The sequence below is a fragment of the Varroa destructor genome, unplaced genomic scaffold (genome assembly GCF_002443255.2).
Source record: "Varroa destructor unplaced genomic scaffold, Vdes_3.0 BEIS01000002.1, whole genome shotgun sequence".
Lineage (NCBI taxonomy): Eukaryota > Metazoa > Arthropoda > Arachnida > Mesostigmata > Varroidae > Varroa > Varroa destructor.
In genome coordinates, this window is record NW_019211455.1 from 14356272 (window position 1) to 14380589 (window position 24318).

A 24318-nucleotide genomic window follows, 5' to 3' on the forward strand; every position below is an offset into this window, starting at 1 on the left:
GGTCGACGACCCCTGAAGAACCTCAAGTTAGCTGTTTTAAGTTATCTTTGAACTTCTATATCAGATATCAAGCCCTATATTGTTCCAAGAGTGGCTCTTGTAGTAAATGGAATATCGGACCTCTCTGTCTCCTTCATTTTGAATTAGCGGTTTTTCAACTACTTTTCTTCTGATTCGTCGCTATTTAACTGAGTACATTTTTACACTTTAGCCCCTCTATTTTTTTCCGTTATTAATTAGCCACTAGTCTTTGTTCGTTTCTCTTTAGATTCTACATGCTATTAGTATTGCTCTGTATTTTCTTTCGTTTAATTGGGATACGAAACGTATACCATTAATAAATGTAAGCGCTACCTGTGGAACGAAGCCTAAAAACACGCGGTTATTCCATGGCTACACCAAGCTTAGCGGTTGTCAGACGACGTCGACATGTCACACGAAAACAGTACGTGGCTGTATGAAGACGAAAATTCCTCGCGAAGCATAGCTTCATCTGATGGATAAATCTGGTGGATGGTAGCAGTACAATCTGGTTCGATAAAAAGGTTACACGCAAAAGTTACGAGGAACAATTTTATACAATGAATTTACACGCGTTGCGTTGTCAATCTGTATGAATAAAGGAAGTTAATTATAATTCATGCGTAGAGAGTAACAGAGAGACAACTGTAACGTTATTTTTAGTAAACGCAACGACCTTAAACCAACGCATAAAGAAGGACTTAACTAAGAAATATATGTTTGGTGCTTTCTTCGCAAAGTGTATTCCTTCTAATTATTTCATGCGCTTACTCAAAGCACGTGCTGCCATCTTTCCGTTAGCGTAATCCTGCCACACGTTATACCACGTCTGCCAGTGCGAGATCTCTTTGCGGTTTATTCTGGCCTGTTCCAGCCACTGAGTGATAATTTCAAACATGATTGTAATCGCCCCCCAGTGATAGTTACGAGCGCTCCGCCGTCACTGTCGCATGTGCGGTCCCGGCTACGTTCGCAACAAAAAGGAGTTGACGGTGCTTCTAACAGAACAAAAATTACGGCTAGAAAAAATGAGAAGTATCGGGGGGGGGGGGGGGGGGCACGAGAAGCCATGGATGAACACCGGTAGAATGCAGCGGAGCCTATGCGCGGATGTGACGTTGCGTGTGACTGCATTAAGCCACCTTCAAAGGCGCTGGTTGCCGATATCGAGATCTGTAATCATCCGTGTACGCTTTATCTCTACCACAGTCCCTTGATCTATTACCGACCTCTTCAATTGTTTTTCAATTGTTGTGCTATTCGTTTTATACAGGAGGCCGGTTCCGTGCACTGAGTGGATAAACCTTGCATGCACAACATCTGGCCTTACCTTACACGGCTATTATTATTGAATAAGTATCCACAGGAGAACGTAGCTGAAAAATTGGCCTTGTACGTCAGGGTAATAAACATTATAAATAAACACTTCCTTCGCACTTTGCACAGATTTATATTTGGAACTCACCCGCGCTTGATCTTGCTTGTTTCCTCTTAGGGTTTTCATTATTTTTACCGTAACTAAAGAATGAAGCCATTTGATTCCAACTCATTTTAGGACGCTGCCTTTGCAAAACATTCAATAAATCTATGTCGATAAGAGCACATCAAGCTCATCGTGTCGCTGCTACATCTCATTGCCTTAGAAACAGCCCGGATATGAGAGAATGAACTAATTACATTCACTCACACATACATATATAACATGTATGCATCAAAAGCATACATATGCTTTTCATGCACACATGTTATAAGTACAAGACAATGGCACGGTCATAGAAGCTTGTATGGAAATAGGTCCTGCCCGCTATATATCTCTATCATGTATGGGCCAATATGTGAAGGGGAATGCGTTTACATTGTAGAATGTCTGTATTGAACGTAGAACAATTGTCGATGCAACACCCCAATTGCTAACCGAGAACGGAGCGGACGGCGAACGAAGATCAAACCCCAAGATTCCCCAAACTGTTGAGCAGTGTTTTAGACATTCGTGCAGTTAGGTTTTAAGATCGGAATTTTTTTACTGTGGACTAAGCTGCTTCGAAGTTGAACGGCATCGAGGTTTGTTTCGAATTGTATGTCTCTTACGACTATTTAACAGGAGATAGGTATACCACGAGACAGAAACTATCTACCCATATCATGGAATTGTCTCCTCTTATCGACTTAGTCAATTGGAGGATTCCTGAAAAATTGGCATGGCATTTGGTCAAATGATCAAAATCAGATAAATCGTACCTGTTTGGCTTGAATGTCGACGATAGGTCTTGCAGCTTGAAGTTTTCTGGCCTGCTGCGAGCGTTTTTCTAATGTTTCTAACGTTCTAGTTCATTTAGTACAGACGAATTTTCTGCCTATTGACTGTTTTCTGCTCTTTTTAAGTTGTGGAAACATCGATCCCGGATTCTTGTCGATTACCTTGACACAGCCAATAGTATGAGCCTCGAATTAGTGTAACACATAGTGTAAAAAGAAAGCTTAAGAATATTCTAGTATGGGGATTAAGTCGGCGTCGGTTCAATTTATAGCAAACTAAAATGAATAAATAAGTTACAAATGACCCTAATGATACGCACTGATATTTACCGATAGTTGGCAAGAGCTCTCTTCAGTAGCTCCTTAATTATTACCTTTTTCTTATATAGACAGAATATGATATAAAAGTTGCAGTAAAAAATATACGCTTTCTTTTTTTTGTAATAAAACGATAATAAAACTAAAAAACCATAAAATAGTTTGTTCACTATTTCAGGCGATGTTACGAGCATAAAAGTATTAAAGCAATCAGCAGTAGAACATGGCGGCTTCAAGTGATGACTCAGTTATCGTACGACCAAAACCCACTAAGTAGTTAGGCGAGTTTTTAAAAAAGGAACGTTTTTTTCTGCTGCAGAGCGACAATTAGTCCGGCTTGCCCGGAAAAATAGAAATTAATAGTTTATCTAAAAAAGAGTATCATTGGCACATATAATGTATTCTAAAAGGAGGCAGCGCCATTGAGTTCACCTAACAGCTTTTTCCCACAGTTGAAATGTCGTTCCTTGAAATTTATTATGTAAGACTTGCTCCAATTTGTTCTGTCTTCAACCTGCTTTTGATTTACCAGCTAGGTCGAAGAAACAGTGCCACCAAGATTAATACTTTGAAAAGGAACGTACGCTTATTTCCAAATATATTTGTTTTCATATTCATTTCATGGTGCATTTAGTTAAATGATGGTTATGGATGCTTTTATTCTGAGAAATGCAGCCAAGATATTTAGTATAACACTCGACCATTTTTCCCCGCCTTCGTCATTTAAGTCTATGCACTGAAAAAGGTATGAAGTGTCTGAAGAGGAACGTAAATTCAATTCCCGCTTTTCTATCCTAGCTGCACTAACCGATAATAACCGCCCACTTCAGCTTAGTAATCCCGTTCCCCTCCCTGATTCCTCCTCACACTGTAACTTCTCTTGGCAACCGTATTAATCGTTTTCTACCCAAATGTCTCCAGATAATCTGCACTTTCTTTTACCCCAGGTCTTTTGTGCTATTTCCAAAAAGAAAATTTAAGTTACAAATTCCTATTTGTCTTTCACGTTGCCTACTGTCTTGACCTGTGGGGGGCAGGCCATAGCTACGAACTAAAACAACAAGTCCCAGTTCTACAAAACGACGCCCTACGTGCCAACTCCGGAACTCTCCGTACCTTTTCTGCCGCTCTTACCATTCACTTCATACTGTTCCCATTATTTCTCAACTCTTTAAACTTTACCTCCGCCTCTCAGCTTACCTGTCAGACCACCTGAGGCCTCTTCTGCACCAGCATACTCAGTATAGTTAGTCGGACAACCCCCTAAGTTCTTGCAGGTCGCTTACTCTTCTCGCACCTGATCTCCAGTACTCAGTGCTACGCCAAAGCCCCGTTTGCCAGCTCTGCCAGTTTTCTGCAGTTCAACAGTTTTCTGCCCGATTTAAAAAAAAATAGTACGTCATTTCGCTTATTTAAAAATTTGGTTATTGACCATCTCTTTCATGGGTCCTTTAGACAGTTTCTCCCCTGATTCTTCATTTTAGCTCCTCCCTCCACCACACCTTAAACCGTATGTCCAATTTAAATAATTTGTTGTGTTCTTCCCCTAATAGTGCGATGGTTATTATTTACACTGACATTGCTATTATTCTAATTATCTTTATTCGTCATCATATACACCCCATCAAGCCCCTAAAACTTCACTAGTCATCAAGACATACTTTTCTTGGACACTCATAGATAGCGATGCGATAACTCGACCTTCTAACGTGCTGTACCAACGTCATAAATAAATTACGTTAGGTTTTGAGGCACAAGTAGTAACAGAGGACGTCTCGTTTTTAAGCGAGTCACCTACTTTTACGTGGTGTTGCGTCTAAAATGACACATTAAACATATTGAACCGGAAAATGTGGTGCTAGTAAAGACTGAACTTCGAGCCAGTATTGAAATGCATCCATGTATAAAAACCTTATCCGAAACGGAAGAATATGAAGCGACGCTTAGTTCATAATTTCAATAATAATTAGAATATCCATAAACACCAACAAAGGGGAGATGGATAGGGCTACTCGTTAGTTGAAAGCAGGAAGGGTGAATCCTCTATAAACAACAAGTCACTCGAACTATTCTATCAGTTCTATTTTGGCTATTGACTAAAATCGGGTACGTTGCCATGCATATCGGGCCGCCGATTTTCCAGCTCACTGATGTTATCGTTGACTGGTTATGCAGGAGACTACAGCGTTCGACGCTTTGCTACATAAAGCACTATAGAATACGACGATTGTTACATAAAGCATTTGACTACTGGGATATTATCTAGCGAATAATTAAACTAGCTATCATTATCATAACCACTTATTTTCTGGCTATAGAGTCGATAAGGCCCAGATTTAAGCCACGCGAAAGTTACTATAATGTATCCTATACGTATTTTTCACCTCTACGGGTCAGAGCTAATTACTGAATAGAAGTTGATACAGGCAAGGCCAGTGACAAATTCAGAACTTATCGCTTATTACAAAACATCTGAAAATGAGTTTGTCAAGAGTGCTTTAAAGGAGACCGATCGTGCTTGATTGCAACGTTTCGATGGTTATAGTATCTCAAACTTCGACCATGGAGATGTAAGATAAAAGTAAGTTATTGGGTCGGGAAAACAAAAATCAAACAAGCACTTCGATCTGTACTAATCAAAAGATTAATGTAAATTAAGTTAGGAAAACTCATGCTTGGATCGATGAAACGTACATCAGTTCTATGGGATGCATAAATATCCCATACGTTATACGTATCAGGGCGTGGCTGTTAAACTAACATATTTTGCCGGTCTCAAGCTAAAACGTATGCCTTCATTGAATTGTTGACAGCTTTCCCTCGGGGGTTAAACAACTTCAAAATATATGTATACACATATACTTTGAAGTTGTTTAACAAAAACGAAACAAAAGTACCTCCTTATTTGATCACTTCCGTACGCTTCATGTACAGCATAAATGTAATAGGGTAACAAAGCGTCTCATCAATATCTCAGAAAAAATTGATTCATAATGTTATTAAATGCTTTACTTTATTTAACTAATATTATAATAACGTAATTACAATAATAATAGACAAAAGGGCAACATACTGTTTAAGATATATACATATATATGTACGCAGTATATCTTAGAAACAAAAATTGTATATATATACATACATGTGGATACTAATTATTATGCACCGCCGATTCTCAAAATAGTCTTAATTTACCGGTTTAGCATGAGCTGTGGTTCGATGCTATACCATAGCTTTTTGTGTTGTAGGCCTTATTTCGAAACAGTTACAGGCCAGTTGAAACCTACCGGCAATCACAGCAAAACACAACACTCTAAATTACCTTATTTATTTGATTTCTGGTTGACTTCGCGGCATGATGCCGATATCTGCATTTTCTTATGCTAGTGGTGATATGATTTTAGAATAGACAATATATGTTTTTCAAGTATTACAATGGTTAATACATTACCGAGGTAAAACTTTGTTGCTACTAGCGGTGCTCCTCTTCTGCTCCACGATTCTCATCCACAGTGTAGATCATATTATAAGGCCTAAAGTGAGCCTGATTTCATCAGCTAGCAAGTGATGTCCTACATATGAATATTGCGGATTTATATTTTGGGTATTTTCTTGGCTTGATTGGCTCACCGTGCCTCGTGATTGCAATCAGTCATTTCTTTAGGCCATTTTTAATCGAGGCTCGTTTCGTAAGGGCATTTTCATTGTCGGATTAATTTGGACAATATCACTGCGCGATCCCTTCATAAACACCGCACAGCCTGTATCTACGTGGACAAATTAATCACATTTCGATCATTGTCCTTTCTGACCGCTCCAATAAGCAACACCTTTAATTAGTCCAGCCCGCTTTTGACATCTAAACGTTTACAGCCACCCCGACGGTCCAAGACCAGGTGAAAGAGAGATTAAAATATAATTGTTCAACTGTATATGCATTGTCTGCTTAGCTGCATCAAATAATTGCTGCCACTTGAGGCTGATGTATCATCTCACTTTTGCCTCCATCACATAGACTTACTTCAGTGTGCTCTTCATGGTTTCCCGCGTTCGCATTTGTTTTGGCATGCGGCCCCCGTCTTTAGTTAGCCAGCTTACCCGGTGAGCCCGGCGTGTTCATTGCTGCTTGATCCCTATTCAACATCGCCGAACCCCTATCGGAAATGGCTACCCGGACGCAGCTGGTTTGCTTTGACTACTACGCCCTCCATAGTGAAGACGCGCGTCGAGCAAGAAACGATTTTTCCATTTCTATCATTCTGTCTTGGCCAGACCTAGCCGCTGGGGAGGACAATCGGCCAAAAAAAAGCAGATGGTTAGTTAAGATGGTTTGAGAGAACGGGGGAATGAAGGGAATTTCTGTGCGAAGCGGGAGTGGTAGTGGGGCCAATCCGGGAAACTTCGATGTTTAGTTGGGTCAACTGACTGGTAGATGCAATTGGGCGCCTAGGTCAAAAGAATGGACAGCAAAAGGGACCCGTGGGCCATCATTTGAGCCCGTAGTAGCCGTGGATGACTCGATGTCTTTTGGGCTTTGTTTGCCTCGGTGAGTTGCTACTGCATGGAGAAGACGCCGGGGTCTTTTGCGTGTCGCACACTTAGCTCTTCGTACTCGTCAGATGAACAGGGGGGAGGGGGGGGGGGGCGCTCACTTACTTACTGTTGTAAAGGTTTCCTGTATATGTGCCTGGTGGGAGACTTTTGGGTAGGGGGCACTTTCGGGAGATGTGCTGTATGCGGTGAAAGAACTATAATATACGTAACGAGTGTTGGCTACTGCTGCTAGTAGTAACAGTACGCAGCGAAGGAATCAGGGGCTGTAGAAGGGATAGCGAAAGGTTATGTTCACTCAGAGTATGAGGTCGGTAAAGCGGCCTGCTCAGTAAGCTTGAAGCCTGCTGCTGTTGCCATTCCCTCGCCTATTCGGGGCAAGTTGAGTTCTCTCCCTCGTCGACCCTTCCCCTGGCGGGCATCCGCCATGCCGAGAGCCATTGCGCACCACCTTTTCGGCGGCAGCAACGAGCCACTGCTGCTTCCACTCATATCAACCACGGAATACCCCCCGTCAGAGGCCATACACTGAGTGAGTGCTGAGAGAGATGGGGCACGCACAGAGGAATTGGTGACCCAACAAACCTCTTGGCAAACTACCACCATTGGCCATCAAGCGAGTCAGCTTGAACGAACAACCTTCTGGAGTTTCTGGTTCGCCCCAGGAAGCGTAAAAAACCTATACCGAACGGCTTGTTTAAAAACTATAACGGTTACCGTTTTCGTATACAACAGAGTTGCAGTTTTTTTTGTTACTCGGCCAGCAGTCTGTTATTGGAAATGTTCGGTGCGCACCTAGCCGATACGCTGAATCGGCATAAAGTTAGTTGGCACAGTTAGCCAAGGGCAGAAATGCTGACCCCCATGTGATTAGGCATATTAGAAAACAACGTAATAGTCAATGGCCTCATAAACTCTCAGGTTCTTGAAGGAACACACTCATTACTCAGGATCAATTCAGTTAATAAGTTCTGCAGGTTAATCATAAGTTCAAGCGTTGTCGTGCCGCCATGTCGGCAGCAGCTCAATTTGGATGACGTGAAATCGGAACGACTTTTCTGTGCGACCATATCCTCAGACCGAGAAATAGCGACAGCAAATACAGAACAACAAGTGCCGATCATAATAGTGAAGTTTACACATAACCCAGCCTTTAAGTGAGAGTAAAAATTTCAAGGACTTGTTCCTCTTGCTTAATGGTACGATGTCTGCGAAGATTACAACATTCGGGCCCCTTTGGGACCTCAGGGTAACTTTCCTACTCCTATTCGGTAAGTACTTCTTAATTAAAGTCACAATTTTGGGGACTATTTGGCTATGTTGGGTAATTCTAGAGCCACGTAGCCCTTTAGGAAAGTTATTAGTCCTTAATTATAGATGGTCACTGGACACACATTAAGGCACTCCTACCGTATTGCCCAGTCCATCTAAAGCCTCAGACTGCATCGGTTTGTTTGTAGATATCTAATATGTCTAATAATCTAAAAATTGATCGAGCAAATGTACATTTTCTATTACATGAAAAAGCATATTCATCATCGTTTGACTCCCGTATGGCCAATTCTATCATTCACGTCAATTAAGTATTTACGGCTCGATTCGGCCCTGTGCTAGATCTTCGAGTCCACAGAAAGGGCATTCCTCGCATCTTTCTAGCTTTATCATCACTTTTTTCAAGCTTTCCTTTCCAGATGAAGACTTTTTGTTCGTTCCCTAATAAATCTAATTGTTATGCACACGAGTCAATCAATGATTTTGTGTCGATTGATAACAGCAGACAAATGGAACAACACATTTTTAGGAGAAAATAAGTTCCCCGCTGATTGTACACATGCAGATCTTGCTACTGAGCTCTTCTGAATAAGTTACTTTTATAAAAGCCTTGAAACCCGCAAATGCTCCTGTTAGGTTTCGTTTGACCTATTCGTTCCTCTCCTAGGAAGTTAGGTACTGTTTTAATTAACCCGTATTATTTTAAAGGTACTGTTCGTAATGTACTTTTCCAACAGCGAGTTCCTATTAATCAATAGCACCGACGCTCCTTGCTAAAAGACTCGCTTTAGACGATTATAATGAAAAGTCAAACAAAGTCTGAAAACGAACTTAAATGGGAGGTAAATGATTACACATCTTTTTTCATAATTTTTCAAACTATTTCTACGCTAAACAGTTACTTAGGGATCTTGTCCTGGCCCTGGCCTGAGTAGACATTAAATGAATAATTCGTTCGATTCGCGTACGTTCTAACAAGTAACTTCATCTGCTACAATTGTAACAAGTTTAACTAGTCAAGTTTAACTAATTATCCTTAACTTGCGCAATATTTCTTCTACGACTGATTAACGTTTTAGTTCAGCGATCGTTTCAGCTGTTATACCGTCAATTTGAGGGGAAACGTGCGGTTTAATCAAGTACGTATCCGTCTGAGGACGAACGAAACGTCCGTGGACTATGCACATGGAGCTCTCGATGGTCGATGAGTTGATGATTACGAGGCCATCAAATTGCCCAACCGGCCAAAACAGCGCGTGTCAGATTATTGGACAAAGAGAAAAATGACACTTTGAGGACGTCATAATTCACCCACGCGCACTCAAGATACATCTACAATAGAATGACCAATCTCATGAATACATGGTTAAACGTACGAGGTCGAATTTAGGTGGAACTATTCCCCTTTGAAGAGTACCATTTCAACGATTTGGTGAGAGTCCTACTGAACAATTCAACCACCTGTTGGAACTAACAGAGGAGGTTGGGAAGGAGGCCCCGGGGTGTGACGCCCATTGCACTTCCTTTACAATGTGATTAGCTTTATCAATGAAGACCATAGTTATACGCGGAGGGAAACAACGAAGTATTCATACATTCTGTGCCAAGGGTCATGCCCTTGGCAGGGTGTTGGCTATATATTGTTGACGTGGAGAAATACATTGGGCAGCACCGTGTTATTGCTGACTGCAGTGCTAACATAATGATGACTTGGCCTTTATCTTCGTGTACTTTTTGGTTCGTTTATTTAGAAATAGCGACTCGAGAAACGTATAGACAGCCCAAGCGATTCATTGAAGTTGTAAAATTTCAAACGCTACGCAACAGAAGCACACGGTGATAATTTAAAGTTCACACAAAGAGCCGTAGTATTTCGAATTTGGCCTTCCTCTTCACAGCTGTTACACTGTGAGTAGGCCTATCGATTTCTCCTTGTATCCGAACGCGTGCGAGACATACCTACATGGCGTTTATTAAAATTAGGATTGCTCACCGCCCTTTTGTATGGCTGGAAAACCTATAAGTTTACAATTGTTTTGGCACGAATTAGTCCGGCGAGCCTCGGGCGGATTGTTCAACCACACTGTGCGGCGTACGAGTTATCATTAGTAAAACTCCCGCGTACGAAGGATCCCCAGGGTTGTATGGGTGGATATCAAGATGCACCCTATAGTATCCAGTAGGATATTTCGTTCCGTAGGTAAAGCCATTACAATGCGTGGTGTGCTACGCAGCGCTATGGGAGTGACATGTAAACGATAGGGAATATATCATTACGATGGCAGCTATGTATGTTTATGTGTATAAGCTCTCGACAAGCCGAAAACATGTAATTCAGCTCTTAATAATTAAAACTGATATTTTGAGACAAACACGGATTAGAAACGAATTTAATTCTACAAGCCGGGTAGTACCAAATAAATGAGGTCATGACGACATAACAAGTCACGTATAGAGATTTAATCCAAATAATAAAGGCAACCTGTTTTTACACTGCGAGCGAAGTGCGTAAACAAAGATGGTACCAAGGAAAATCGAATTTGTCCCTCGTATATTCATCGGCAATGGAGGGGTTTGTGGTTCATATTATTTTAGTGGGGATACGAGCGCAAGATATGCTGGGCAATATCGTGACGTGTGTGACAGTATTGATCGTCCAACTGCAACAGTAAGAGAGTCCTAATGTGCTTGTTTAGCTTTTGGCAAAGTTTACATTTTTGTAATGGGTCTGCTATAAAATCAGTTGTGCTGTGTAGTTGAAAAACCATTTGGTGATTTACCTTCTGCCATCTATCATTTAGCCCATTAGGTTACCTATGTGGGGTTCCTCAAAGAAGCTTACGCTTCACTTGGTTCGTGGTTTCCAAATTACCCGCTCTTAAACCTAGAATACGTTTATACAATGGCACAAACAAAACATAAACGAACAAAATATATGTAAACAAAAAATAAAACATTTTAATTCTAACGATGGCTGGTTGTTTTCATCGCTTTTCATATTGTCTGTTCATATCTTAAGACTTTACCAAACGCCTTCGGTTGAGAGTGAGCCATTTGTTTCCGAAGATGTAGGTAAGAACTATATAACAAGTATCTATCATTAAAAATATTACATCTGTTCCCTGCGAATTGTCACGGGTTCCACTTAGCGACACAGACATCTCACGCAAAATCCGAAACTATCAAATGTTCATCTGTCGATTTGTTAACCCATTTGAGTCCACATCGAATCTGCCTCCCGGACTGCCCTAGACGTCCTTTGTCGTTATAAACTCAGCTATCCTATTGATTTAATTATCCCTCAAAGCCATCGGGATCGTTCCTCCAACCCACTCGCTGCGTTTAACTCTCTAGGAAGATATAAGATAAGTTCGCCTTAAGACCAGCCCACCTAGGACCCAGTTCCATCCAGACCCACCTTTAACGGACGATTGAGACTAACAGCGAGTTTTAACACGGACTTAGAAGGTAGATCCAGCTGCAGTAGAAGTAGCAGCTCTCGCCCTGGCCTGTTTTAGCTGTAGGACGACAGCTGGTTGTTTTTTTCATTGCCCATTAAGGCCCAACCGACAGGCGATAGTATGGTTCATCAAAACCTTCTGTCGCACAACTAACGCTAAGCAGTTCCACTAAAATCCCTTGATTTTTCTCTTTCTCGTTCACTCTTCCAACCTTTCCAAAACACTAGTGACCTGAACGCACCCGAGTTCGCCTCGCCGTTATCGAGTTTTCACTGCACCTGTTTCGGTATAGCTCTACAGACGACCTCGACCTAATGGCGGCACGCGCTAAGCAACTAGGGATCTTCTCGGGCACGTAAAATTCGTCCGGGATTTGCTGCTGCGATCCATTTGCTGTTCAAACAGTTAACTGTGTCTATGGAGGCAACGCAAAACACTACCGGGTGGCGAATCAGATCTATTGCTATTTATCTTTCTTAGCTTCTACATGTCACCATTGTTGATGCTCTAGCGATGTTCTGCGAGGTCGTAGGCGTCTTAAATGCTGTGGCGGGATTCATGATGTGATGATACACTGACGGAAATTCTGGTCACCGGGGCCCATCACAGCGGTCCACCCGTTTAATTGCACCGTCAGACGACAGCACGGTCCATCTATCAACAATGACATTGGCTGCTCCCATTGAATCCCATTGTAGTTTCGTCGCATCGTCGTACTAATCCAGGATGCTAACAGGTCAGCTTCTGGTGCTTAGAAGAAGCGGAATAAGATTTGCCGTAAATTACGTTCTGTTCCTTTTCGATTTCCTATTACGTATGATCATAGTGAACGAATAACACGAGATACAGTATAAGTAGCTTGTGAATTTCGAGTCCGCCTTTGTGAGATCTGAGGGATTGAAGAAAAGCATTGGCTCAAATGTTTGTGGCTTGTCAGAAGCTCAAAAGCATAATCGACTAAGGAGCGGTTATATGCTAATCGTTGCGTGGCCAACTCGATTTAAGAAGATCTAGTGGTCTATCGTAGGATTAGAGTTAGAATTCAACGTAAATTCCAGTTAATGTTTTATTCAGAAGCCCGAAGCACCATATTAGCGGGTTTATTTTTTTTTTTTTTTTTTGATGATGGTATGCTGCTTTGGAAAAGTGTTTTATAATCTGCTCGCGTTAGGGTTCATTATCTGCGGAGCGGCCCAATAGGCCAAAAGCGTTTGTTGTTGACGATTGCAAAGTTAAGATTGTAATTGAAAACAGTTAAACCAATAAGCACTACTGTATGATTGACGTCGCTATCCGGCGCGTGATGGCGTACGCGTTCCTATTGTTCCGTAGAAAATTGCGGGAGATAAAGTCATGCCATTGTTATAATTGCTGTTATTACTATTAGTCAGAATAGATGTCAAGCTGAGACTACATGCGCCATTTAAACTGGGTGCCCTGGAAGTTATAGGATGTTAAGACCTATCAACAACGTCCGATCGCAGTAGCGTTCAAATTTCTAAGAAACATATTAGTGGATGTGTTTTTTCAATAAAATGACATTGAGTAAGTTGAAACGTTGATTTGGAGATGCTCAGTCAACATTAGTTATGTACTCGCGATGGCTTGGTGGGTAACGATTTTGCCTGCTAATCTTAGAAACGTGTTGTGGGCTGGGTTCGAATCGGGCATAGAAACACTTCGTTTCGTGCTGGGAAGGAGCCGTCTAATGGAATGCCTGACGTTCTTACCGGACCTAAAACACAGAGGCTGTACCTTACCACCTCAATATGTAACGATACACTGCAGCTGGAGGCCGTAAAGGATTCTTCGGGCTAAACGGGTAGTCCGCGTCGTGGCATACTTTTGTATCTCAGCGCACTCCTGCTCTTATGCCAACCAATGCCAGATAACAGAGCTTTCAAAGAACTATGTCTATATCTGCTGACGTTTTCTATGTAAGTGCTCGCCACAGCCATCGGCTGCATTAACCAGGTCGCTAGTCATTATAACAGTGAAAAGTTTTATAAGTATGATCAGCTAAGTACTTCATTTATATTCAGATACGCAGACCCTTAGCTACAACTAGCCTGTGACTTCTATGATGGCCTGCCATGATATCTTACAAGTGTTTAGCTAAAATTAGCTTATTTCTTGCACTCTGGTCTCCACCAAAGTCAGACATGTATTACTATTTAGGCACAGACGAGTCCAACACGTCTACCGGCCACTAGACCTCTATGCACACACACACATACACGCAAACATTTACAGATATATACGCGAAGTCGCGTAACGCTTAATTATTTCGAAATCATTCCATATAGATTCACTTGTTATTAAAGTCGAGCTTTAATCAAAACCTTGTTTTCTGTTTTTAATGTTTGGCTTGGGTACAGCAGCTGCTACTGCCAAATCGCTGAAGCTGTTATTGCTGAAACGCTGAAACATTACAGTCACTGATGCAAATCGCAAATCTGATTATCTGTATAGTCAGCCTCGTCGAATCGGTGTGGCAAGCGGCACTCGTCTGTCGACGGGAGCGACGAAGGTGTGCTCTCGTTAGTCCTTAGCCCTGATACCCCCTGGTTGTCCGTCCACCCCTTAAACTCAAGGCACGCTCTTAGGGGTTGCATAGAGATGCGTTGGCAGACGGGCTAACATGTGGCTCGAAACACTTCGGTTTCCAGTGGCACGTTAGAGCATATATAAAGAGCTTTTAGGGATTCACGGCTGCAGATCCACACGGTTTCGCCGTCGGCGCCATTTCAGAGCTTTCCGGGGGCACGATGCATTCAGAATATGACGACCGCCATTCAACTGGCATGGTATTATACGTTTGTCTGTCGTCTGTTCAGTACACTTTGAGGCCTGAATAGTTTTTGCGCCACGGAGAGTGTCCACGAGACCAGTCCAGTTCAGTCGCTGGGCAAAAACATCGCTTTCGAGGGCAAACCCCGTAACATGGCGATGCGGCATAGGCGTGTCGGGCTGTTAACGTCCTTTCCATTTGACTTTACTGGTTGGCTCTTTCGGGAGAGTGTGTAGACTATCGTTAGAATCAGTCTAAACATGGTCATTTTGCTGCCGCTTCGTGACTGTGTGAGGTGTGGTTCGCTGCTGCTATATAATGCACAGTGGCGTATGGGCAGAGATTTCATACTACACGAATTTTGGCCGAAGTCCTTTTCCGAAAAACAGTTTTATTGTATTTCAGCTAAAACTCAACGCAACGGCCGACGTCAATGCACTCATATATCATTGACACGCCGTGTAGAATGAATTCGCACCACGCACATCGACGCTGATGACTATTGTGTCAGACAGCCAGCCAGCCAGCCAGCCAAACGTGTGGTTCTCATAGGGTCAGACCAACGTTCGCGTCTGACTAGCGACCAGGTGATATAAAGACGGAGTAATTGGTTACGCAGTTACGAACTCATCCTGATTTGATTCAAGCACGTATATCGTCTATCCTATGTTCTCTATTGCACTCCTGTACGGGTTGCTGGATATCCTACTATTGTTTATGCCAACTTGCTTATGCCGAGAGGTACTTGTCGGTGAAATCAAGGATCATTGTTTACCGGCGGTTATAACAATTCGTGTGTACAGCCTATGTTAAATGGCGTAGTAAACGATGCATCTGAAGTGGACAGAACGCGATGAGAAGTTACGCCGCTGCGAAATAATGACGGACCAGAACGTGTCCAATAGTACGAGCTAGTCTAGTTAAAAAAAAAATACACGAAAATTTTACGAATACTAGTTTTGAATCACTTTTTTTGCAGGCTATCAATTGTGCCAAATTGGGCTTTATGGCGAACAGATGGCCGTCGACAATTTGCTTCGGTGATTGTTTGGCAATAGAAAAACTTTAAAACATAAACGAGAATTCTGAGCGAGCGCGCCGGTATCCGATCAACGCTGTGACGAGCAGTTCGGTCGTCCATCGACGTACACAATCTTTAAACAACAGGACGACACCATTCATAGGATAGTATTAGGGCTATATGCTAGATTCAACAACAAATGTAAGATCGATGCCTTCTAAACCAGAACGCAAGAAGAAGGCATGGATGTGTGCGTAATAAATATATGTTTCAAACTTGACATCCAGCACTGCTCTAAAGCACTGCCTGTAAATAGTGGAAATCTAACCAATTTATTCATATGTGCCGTTTATCGAAAATTCAAATTTTAATTGATTGTTCTTACTTCATGGCTACAGCCACCGATCATAGCCTTACGCTTCACAGCACTAGCTCCCTTCACTTTCTGATACTATCTTATGCAGACTCACCGAAGCTCAGATCTCCTACGACCATCCTTAAGTCCCTTCCGACCCTAAGCGAGAATCAACGACCGAGGGCAGTCGACAAAAACGTACTTAATACCTCCACCACAAAACGATGCTGGCATGCCTCTCTCCCGCTCTCTCCCCCTCCCCCTCTCCCTCTCCCTCTCTCTCTCTCTCAGCGTTATCAGTCTGCCTACCCAAAATTGTTAACAATCGTCAATATGATGATTGTTGTACGTAATGCACACATTTCATTTACAAAAGCTGCTCGTATGAGACAGTTAGTTCCGTATTACGTTCCGTTAGCGTTGTTCCTGTCTGTTATTCGGTTTTCGAGACTGGCTAGGAGGAATGAACAGGCGGGAGTTAGCAGCAGCAGCAGGACACGTGGGATCGCGACGTTTTTTGTATGCCACGCGGACAGTGATAAGCAACGAGGCATTCTTGTAGCATGCTGCAAAGGAAGACGACTCGCATGCGTCAATTATGAATTGTGGAATTCTCGTTGCCACTGTTACCACGGGCAGCTGCAGGGGGCATTGGTGTCTCGTCGACCGATGGTCGACGCTTGTAGCTGCGTTCGGGACCCGGGCCGACCTGACTAATTCATTTGGCAACAGTGTGACAACGACGTTTTAGAAAGACGAGACTCCATGCTGGTTCTTCTGGCTGCTTCCTCAACACGAGGTTATCTGAGTTGTAGTACTATCTAAGCTACAGAACGATCATAGTCACTCGTGTGCCGAGTGGAGTCTGATAATCATGTAAAAAGGCTTACTCAAGTCCAACTAATGCTACAGGCAGGAGCTACGATTGAAAACGTTTGCAGTAATCAGTGATATAATTTCCGATGTTTCAAATGCATCGATATAGGGGCACTTAGCCGTACTTTTCAAAACATCGACGGCAAAAGATTGCTGTTTGATACTAATAATTATATATTATATCGTCCAACCCACGTGCTAGGGTAAGTCTTAAGTCAGTTTGCTTATATTTTCTATTATAAAAAAGCTTGTAAAAGCTGTTCTTTTCAATAGAAATTAATCGTGTGAAGTACTCTAGTCGACTGGCGAATTGCCCTTTCGCCAGTTTTACCCTTTGGGCCTTGATGTTGGAGAGGACTATACTGCAACTGAAATCATCCTCAGACGAATGGAGTCTCAGCGTTTGCCCAAGTGAGTGCAGGATCTGATCACAGATATATAGAATATCCAGAACCTGAGGAATTGCTATTAGATTAATTATATTGATTCCCCTACGACGATGACGATTTATGCGTATTACACAACTTGTCAATAAGCAAAAAAAGAAGGGCATATTTAAACGATGAACGGAAATAGAAGAAGTATAATTTCGCGTTAATTATCTTCGCCATGGGCAATCAGATGATGTGTTGAAGAAAAAGGGCAGGTTTAGTCATTGTGACGCCTAGATTCTCAGTGATCGTTTGCACCTTAGCGTAAATTAGTTGTAAATCGGTCGCAATGCAGTACTGACAATTCGACTCTACTTCTCAGATGCAGCACATCCACGCGTAAGTCGTCTCTGCAACAACGATTATTGTTTGTTGTACGTTTGTCTGCACAAACAGCACAGGCCAACCCACAGTTTGTGGACGATAGTTTAGCGAAACGCACGAACGTTCAAGGCAAAATGTTGGTTTCACTAAAAATTCTCCAACTTCTGACTCTCGTTATCCTGATTTAAGCCAATCCGTACAAAGGAAGCGAATCCTAGTGGAAGCGGTTCAAAAAGCATTCCGTTAGTTTCCCCAATGGCCGCCCGTCTGTACATCCTTCTTTTTATGTGACATAGTCGACTTTGTCAACCTGCTTGCGATTTACAGATACGGAGCGGCAGATCATCAATGGCGACCCAGGTCACCTCACTCTGATACGAACACAAGCAAAATCTATTCAAATAATATAGGCGATAAATCAACTGAGACGTCAGGAAACAAAAGCAAGCAAGAAAACAAAAAGGCACAGATTACAGTGGCAATAATTTACTTAATAATAGAATAACTATCAACTAGTTCGAGCTCCTTTAATTACTAAACTAAATAGAGGATAAATATTCTACGAGCCTACAAAATATGGCACTTACGCTTAACTTAGGAGTAAACGTCTAGGTAACAAGCGTCGTCCATTAAAATATATACTTCACAGCTTTGATTACGTCCTATTACCGAATATCGTATAATATAAACATCGTATTGAACAGTCTTTCGTACGGCGTAACATGTGCAACAGACGGTACATATCGCGCGTCTGCTGGTCACACATTTCCTCCCATGTGTGCGCGGTGTGTAGCACTGCTATCATCCCACATTTACATGGCCACCTAACAATAGCATTTGTAACAAGCAATAAAGTTATTGAATATAACGCCGTGTCAGTGAGACGCTACTTCCTAAACGTCCCCGGCATACACACATGTAGACACAGACATTTACACTATACTACACACAGAGGGCCTTGCCCAAGGCTGCCCCTCGCTTGCAGAACGAACTTAATGATTATTGTTAGATGTGTAAATTATCGCAGCTTCATTCTGTTTCTACGAAAGATCACTACGGAATCAAAATCACTCTATTCACTATTTATCTTCTGGCTACTTAGTGGCCAACGATTAATGGACCGATTGCGAATCGGTGGCCTAGCTAGTCAACGAATCGATTGTCTCGCCGAAACGTTTATCTTCGATTTCTTTCTGCTTGTATTGTTGATGCATGTATGCTAGGTAGTGTGTCCGTGCAGCCCGTACGGATGTGTATCGTAAGATGTGACAGACTAGTGGATAGTTCAAATGGAGGGAGTGTAATTTTACCGTAAAAAGGCGACAACTACCCCACTCTCGACTGGCCTGTCCCACCTCTTTCAACCCAGATCTGGAGGCAAATTCATTGCCAAGCTGCGATAGAGCTTCCGCGGCGTGGGACGTTGGGTCCCTTGAAGACGCGCTTGGCTGAACAGTGGCTGAGATACCGGCATAAAAGAACGATGGGTAGTGGACGCGAAACTTCGGCGATGCGGCAATGTAGCCCCAATCCTGTCCAGTGTTCACCAGCTCAGCTATTTTACAGTGGAAGCAAAAAGTAAAACTGGATGGGAGGCGACCCGCGAATAGCGAAGGGCAAACCAACATCGTAGCCTAGTAAGCGTCGGTGTTGCTGCAGAGTCCGGTCGGAAGGCCGAAGGGTCAGGGTCGACTGCAGGTTCGACTGGGCGATGCTGGTCTAGGCTAGACCTAGGTACAAAGCCAACTGGACAGTTGCGCTGCTGCTACGGCTCTTGTGGTTATTGCTGCTTGGAATCGGTTTCTGTTTCAAAATTACTTCTTGCCCACGTGCCATCACTATACAATACTGGTAGATACTCACGCTGCCGCATTTGTATATATGTAGAGGCGAGTGCTACTGAGCCTGAGATACTGGCATGCCATCAGTGGGCCACCGCAGTGATATCACTTTTCCTCTTGTATTCCTTTGCCTAGTCGCTCGTCGCCTCTTGCCGATAACTTTATCTTGCATGTATTCTGTTTCCACGTGAAATTTGGCAAACAGACATGCATACGAGTTCTCATACGCGATGATTATTATGGCTATATGTTATCTACGGGCAGGACATATATCACACAAAGGAATAGCGGCTACACGAGATACATACGAAAAGTAGATTAGTCTAGTTTTAATGAACGTACCTTAGGCACCTAATGATTTCAACGGAAATATAGATCATGTATTGCGCATGTATGCGTATGTAGAGGAAGAAATAAATAATGATTTGTTAGATTTCGAAGCAGTAGACGGCAATCCATCGGTCGGTTGGATCCTGTCTGTCAAAATCACGCACTTTAAGTCTATATTGCGTTCTTTTAAACATCGTTAAGCGTGTCACCGGCTCCTCAAGAGTTCAGTAAAGAAAATCGTTGATGCCTATCGGAATAGTTAGCAAGGTCCAAACGTCCACTTTGACCCCTGAAGTCCTGTCGATACAACATGGGTCGGGGTTGAAATAGCGATCAGGAAGAGTGGAAAATATTCTACACGTAGAAAATTTTACTAACGATCCCTTCTATCTATATGCAGTTGAACCTTCCCAATTAAGTAGTATAAAAAATTAAATTAAAGTATCTATTTTTCTGTTAGTCGACGATTTAAAATTTATATGGACATTCTTGTCCATCCTCGTTTTCCTCGTCGTCCAGGAATAAACATCCTCGTTTTACATTTCTTTGAACTGAGGAACGATTGGTTTGAAAATAAGCTTTGGTATCTCTTTATATCTATAGTATTCATGCAACCTTTGAAAACTAAAGCATTGGAAAGCTACGGAAATTTTTTAACACTTACCCCCCAATTTGGTCCCCAGTTCACATAAGGATTCAGGTGAGACATAGAAAAGTGTGGTTCCTGAAAACAAATTACTGCTTAACTTCGAAAATAGATGAGCGACGAGAGAAAATGCGGTTTTGCAGTCAGGACCAATTGGCCGATTATGGCCGAGTAAGCTTTATTTACGTCCGCTTAAAAACGTCAACACGATCGTACTCCACACAGTTAACTTATTCACACTGTTTTTCCGTAGAATCCGTCCAATTCAATTCTCAAACAGGCACAACCAATTCTTAGGCAAAATTCAATTCACGAAAATATGTATCGTAGCTCTAGGTAATAGACGGTTATTGTGAACGATAAAGTCATCTGGTTCATAATAGAAATATGTGAAATAAATAAAGTGAATTGATTTTTTCCGTTACTAGACGTATACCGACCGCTAAGTAACCCCCTCTCTTTTTTTTTTCGTTTTTTTTTATTTAAGCCCCGATTATTGAGTCGGAAAAGACCTGGAACTAAAAATGTAGAACGTTTAACAAACTTCGACTTATCTATTGTTAGTTTCAATTGCATTAGACTTTAATCATACATTCGATATTTCGTTTGTATATGAAGCTGCTTGTTTCATCGTCGGGTCAGAGTTTTCGCTGAACCGAAGACAAGTTAAACAACGTCAGAAAGCCTTGTTTTTTACACCTGCTGTTCTGCCCATAGGTTCCGCTGACCATCAAACGGTTCCGACTGATTCACTCGCATTGTATAAGACAGAAGTCACAATGGACACAAAGTGTAACTTAAACTAATGGTGCCTATTCGTCTTAACTCATAGTACGATGACGTAGGGCCTATGATGCTCCCCTAGGGAATCACTTTCGTTTGCTTATATTTTGCACCATCGACGACCATGATCTATGCCGGTAACGCTTGCTGAGTCTGTTTAGCTGACGTCGCAAGATAAAGATGCAATAAAACTTTCCGACGCCACAGGTCTCTTCGAAATTTCGTTCAAAGTTATAGTGTGTGAGCCAGAACAGGTATCTTCTACAGTAATACCGTGCCTTTATCGAAGGCAACTCTCTGAATGAAAGGGTAACCCACAAACGGTAACTGTTTGTGGAAAAATAACACGGTCATGTAATAATAACAACGGTGCAAACGAAGCCTCTCTCTTGCTTCTAGCCTCTTGTGCGCTGAAGGTCTCCTAGCCAAGGTTTATTGCTAATTATATATCGCGTACCTTTTGATTATTAAGCTTCCATGATGATTAGATGGAATTGGAGGAAGGCATGCTGATTCTAATGATGGGATAGTCGAGCAAAAAGGTTGGTCTTAATCGCTTGATAATGAAATGTTCTACGAGCACCATTGCGAAAGCTTGAGGCAACACACTTAGACTGGCTGCAGTTTTCGAAAAACATTGCCTAAAAACGGTTATGTCGGAAGTGTTTTTGGCTTATGTCGAAGGCGCCTATGGTAGGCCTAGATATTCGGTCGTGCACCGTCTGCGATATGCCGAAGCCTTTACTGGCACTTCAAGTCAAACTACGGTGAAGTATATGTTAAGTTCTATCATGTAATTTATCTGAAAGTGGAAAGACAAAGAGGCGAATGAAAATCACACTTCAGATATTCGTATCAATAGCCACAATTAATTTAATCTTATATGTCTCGAAGAATAAATCATATCCGTCGGAATATGATTACTTAAGCTAGGCCGGCCACGGAGTAAGCTGAAGTGAAGGGGGCGATTATGTTGTGAAGTTCAGCTACAAGCACAACTGATGAAAATCGTCTGTCGGTCCCATTCACACGTACTTTCTACCTGTCTGTCTTTTAGCTGTCAGTAGCTGTTCTTTTTTTTTGCTCTCAATGGGGCTTACATTTACTCACGGTCTATATTGTAGTTGTTTACGTTTCTTGCTGCATGTTCATCTTCTCCGAAATGCCCGTAATAGCCGTCAAGTAGCAACTGTATTTCAATGTAATACCACGAGGCGTGTCAGCCCGCCTAGTCTATGTGTCGAAGTATCGTCGCGCCTCGCACCCGTTACATTGAAAACTGCCGCTTCCCATGGCCGCCCCGTTTCGTTTGCTTTAGCTGCTGTGCCATCCGCACCTCACTGTCGATCAGCCACGATTAAGGTATGAAGGGCTTTTATATGATGCGAATTTCGAAGAAAGGGCATGTACGCAATTTAGCGACTGACACAGCCTTACTCAGTTTTTTTTACGACAATCACGGAAGGGGTTTACCATTCGCGAAGAAACTGACTGCGGACCTTTAACGGAGGTTTATTGTGCGTATGTGAACTGTTTATTTGTGTGTGTTTGGGGACTTTGTCCCGACCTATATTAAAATATCGTGGAATAGCAGTAGGAACTTCGACGGCACCAACGATGCCATGGCCACCAACATAACCTGTCTAAGTTGTTGCAGTAATCGCTGAACGGCATATTCGGGTTTATTCAGTGGGAACATTGACATACGCGTCGGTGTGGGGGGACAATACGTTTCGTGTCTACGGAGTAACTTTGGGGTGACGGATATTTATTGGCTTAGTTTGACGTCTCAGATGGACTTGCTACGTGTTATATGTGATGGACCATAAGCAACTGACCCCACTGATACCCGCTGGGATCGGTGGGCACAACAGTGTTGAGCGATGGCAGGTTGAAGGTAGTGTGTCTGCTTATGTATTTGCCGTCCTTCGAACATCCTGGGCCTCTGCACTTGAGGGTGCCTGACTGCGAAAGAACTGTGTCCAGGCTTCAGAAGCCTCACATGGCTAAGTCTCTTCTCTTTGCACACAAAGTAGAGTGGCTTCGATTTAGACGTTTCTGTATGTGTCTGCAGAAAGAAGCGAATGATGCAGACGGCCTCTCAAAAGCGAAGACTCGTTGATGTTATCACCCAAAGGTTACTTTTCGAGAAGGACTCCCGTACGCATCAAAAAAGGTACAACATACTTGGTTACTGTTTTTAGGTTATAAGATAACGGGATTACCACTAGGTGTGATAGAGATTCATCCCTGATAGACATAATATCGACAATCAAGGACAAATGGCAAAAAAATCCATTTGACACATTGGAACAAACGAGCGTAGTGAGTGAAGAAACAGCTTAATGTTCCGAACTGATGCACGCCAGCTACGACCTATAGTGTCAAATAAACTGAATGTCGGGGCAGATCATTTACTATTATAAAAAAACCGTCACATGCTTCAGCAGGTTAACCCTGTGTTAGCGCAGTATCAAACCAAAAGGATGCGGTTGTCTTGCAATAGAAACATTGCATGGGTTACAATCTACATACTCTTTGCATTTACATCATATTCTATTTGTTTCAATATATTTTAAAGCGCTTCTTCTGCACAAAAGCCACTGTACGTATTTGTTTTTGTTTAGTTTTTTCTTTAACAGGATACCAAAAAAGTCGGGTGTTTTTTTCACAACTCCTTGGCTCCTTGTTGTATACAACGAAAAGTTAGAGACTAGTGCTTGTATCGAATACTTCATTGGTAGATTTTCACTCGTCTCACCTCATCTACGATTCGTGTCCGTAACACCCTTAGCAATTGGCTTTGCGTTCACTGAGATGTAGGCGCTTCTCAATCTAAGGATGGCCATTGTGATATGATACGCCAAGATGAATACTAGCCATAGTTTCAGCGTTCGCTCTTAGTAACTTCACGACGACACTGGCGGCTCCCTGGATCGGCGTTTGTCTTCTACATTTACATGCACTTCAACAGTCACCTAACCTAACGTTTACTAATAGCCGTCTGCACTTCGCCCATTTTATCGTTCTCACGCGATACC

At 42.3% G+C, this 24318-nt stretch overlaps 1 protein-coding gene across 1 annotated transcript in view; it reads left to right on the top strand.

The window, feature by feature from the left end:
- The first annotated feature begins 7605 nt into the window (after positions 1 to 7605).
- LOC111244170 (uncharacterized) overlaps positions 7606 to 24318 on the top strand; it is a 72174-nt gene continuing 55461 nt past the window's right edge. Inside the window, exon 1 of the mRNA XM_022790949.2 lies at positions 7606 to 8417. Coding sequence (XP_022646684.1) covers positions 8351 to 8417 — 67 coding nt within the window. The 5' untranslated portion in view covers positions 7606 to 8350. The remainder of the gene's footprint in view (positions 8418 to 24318) is intronic.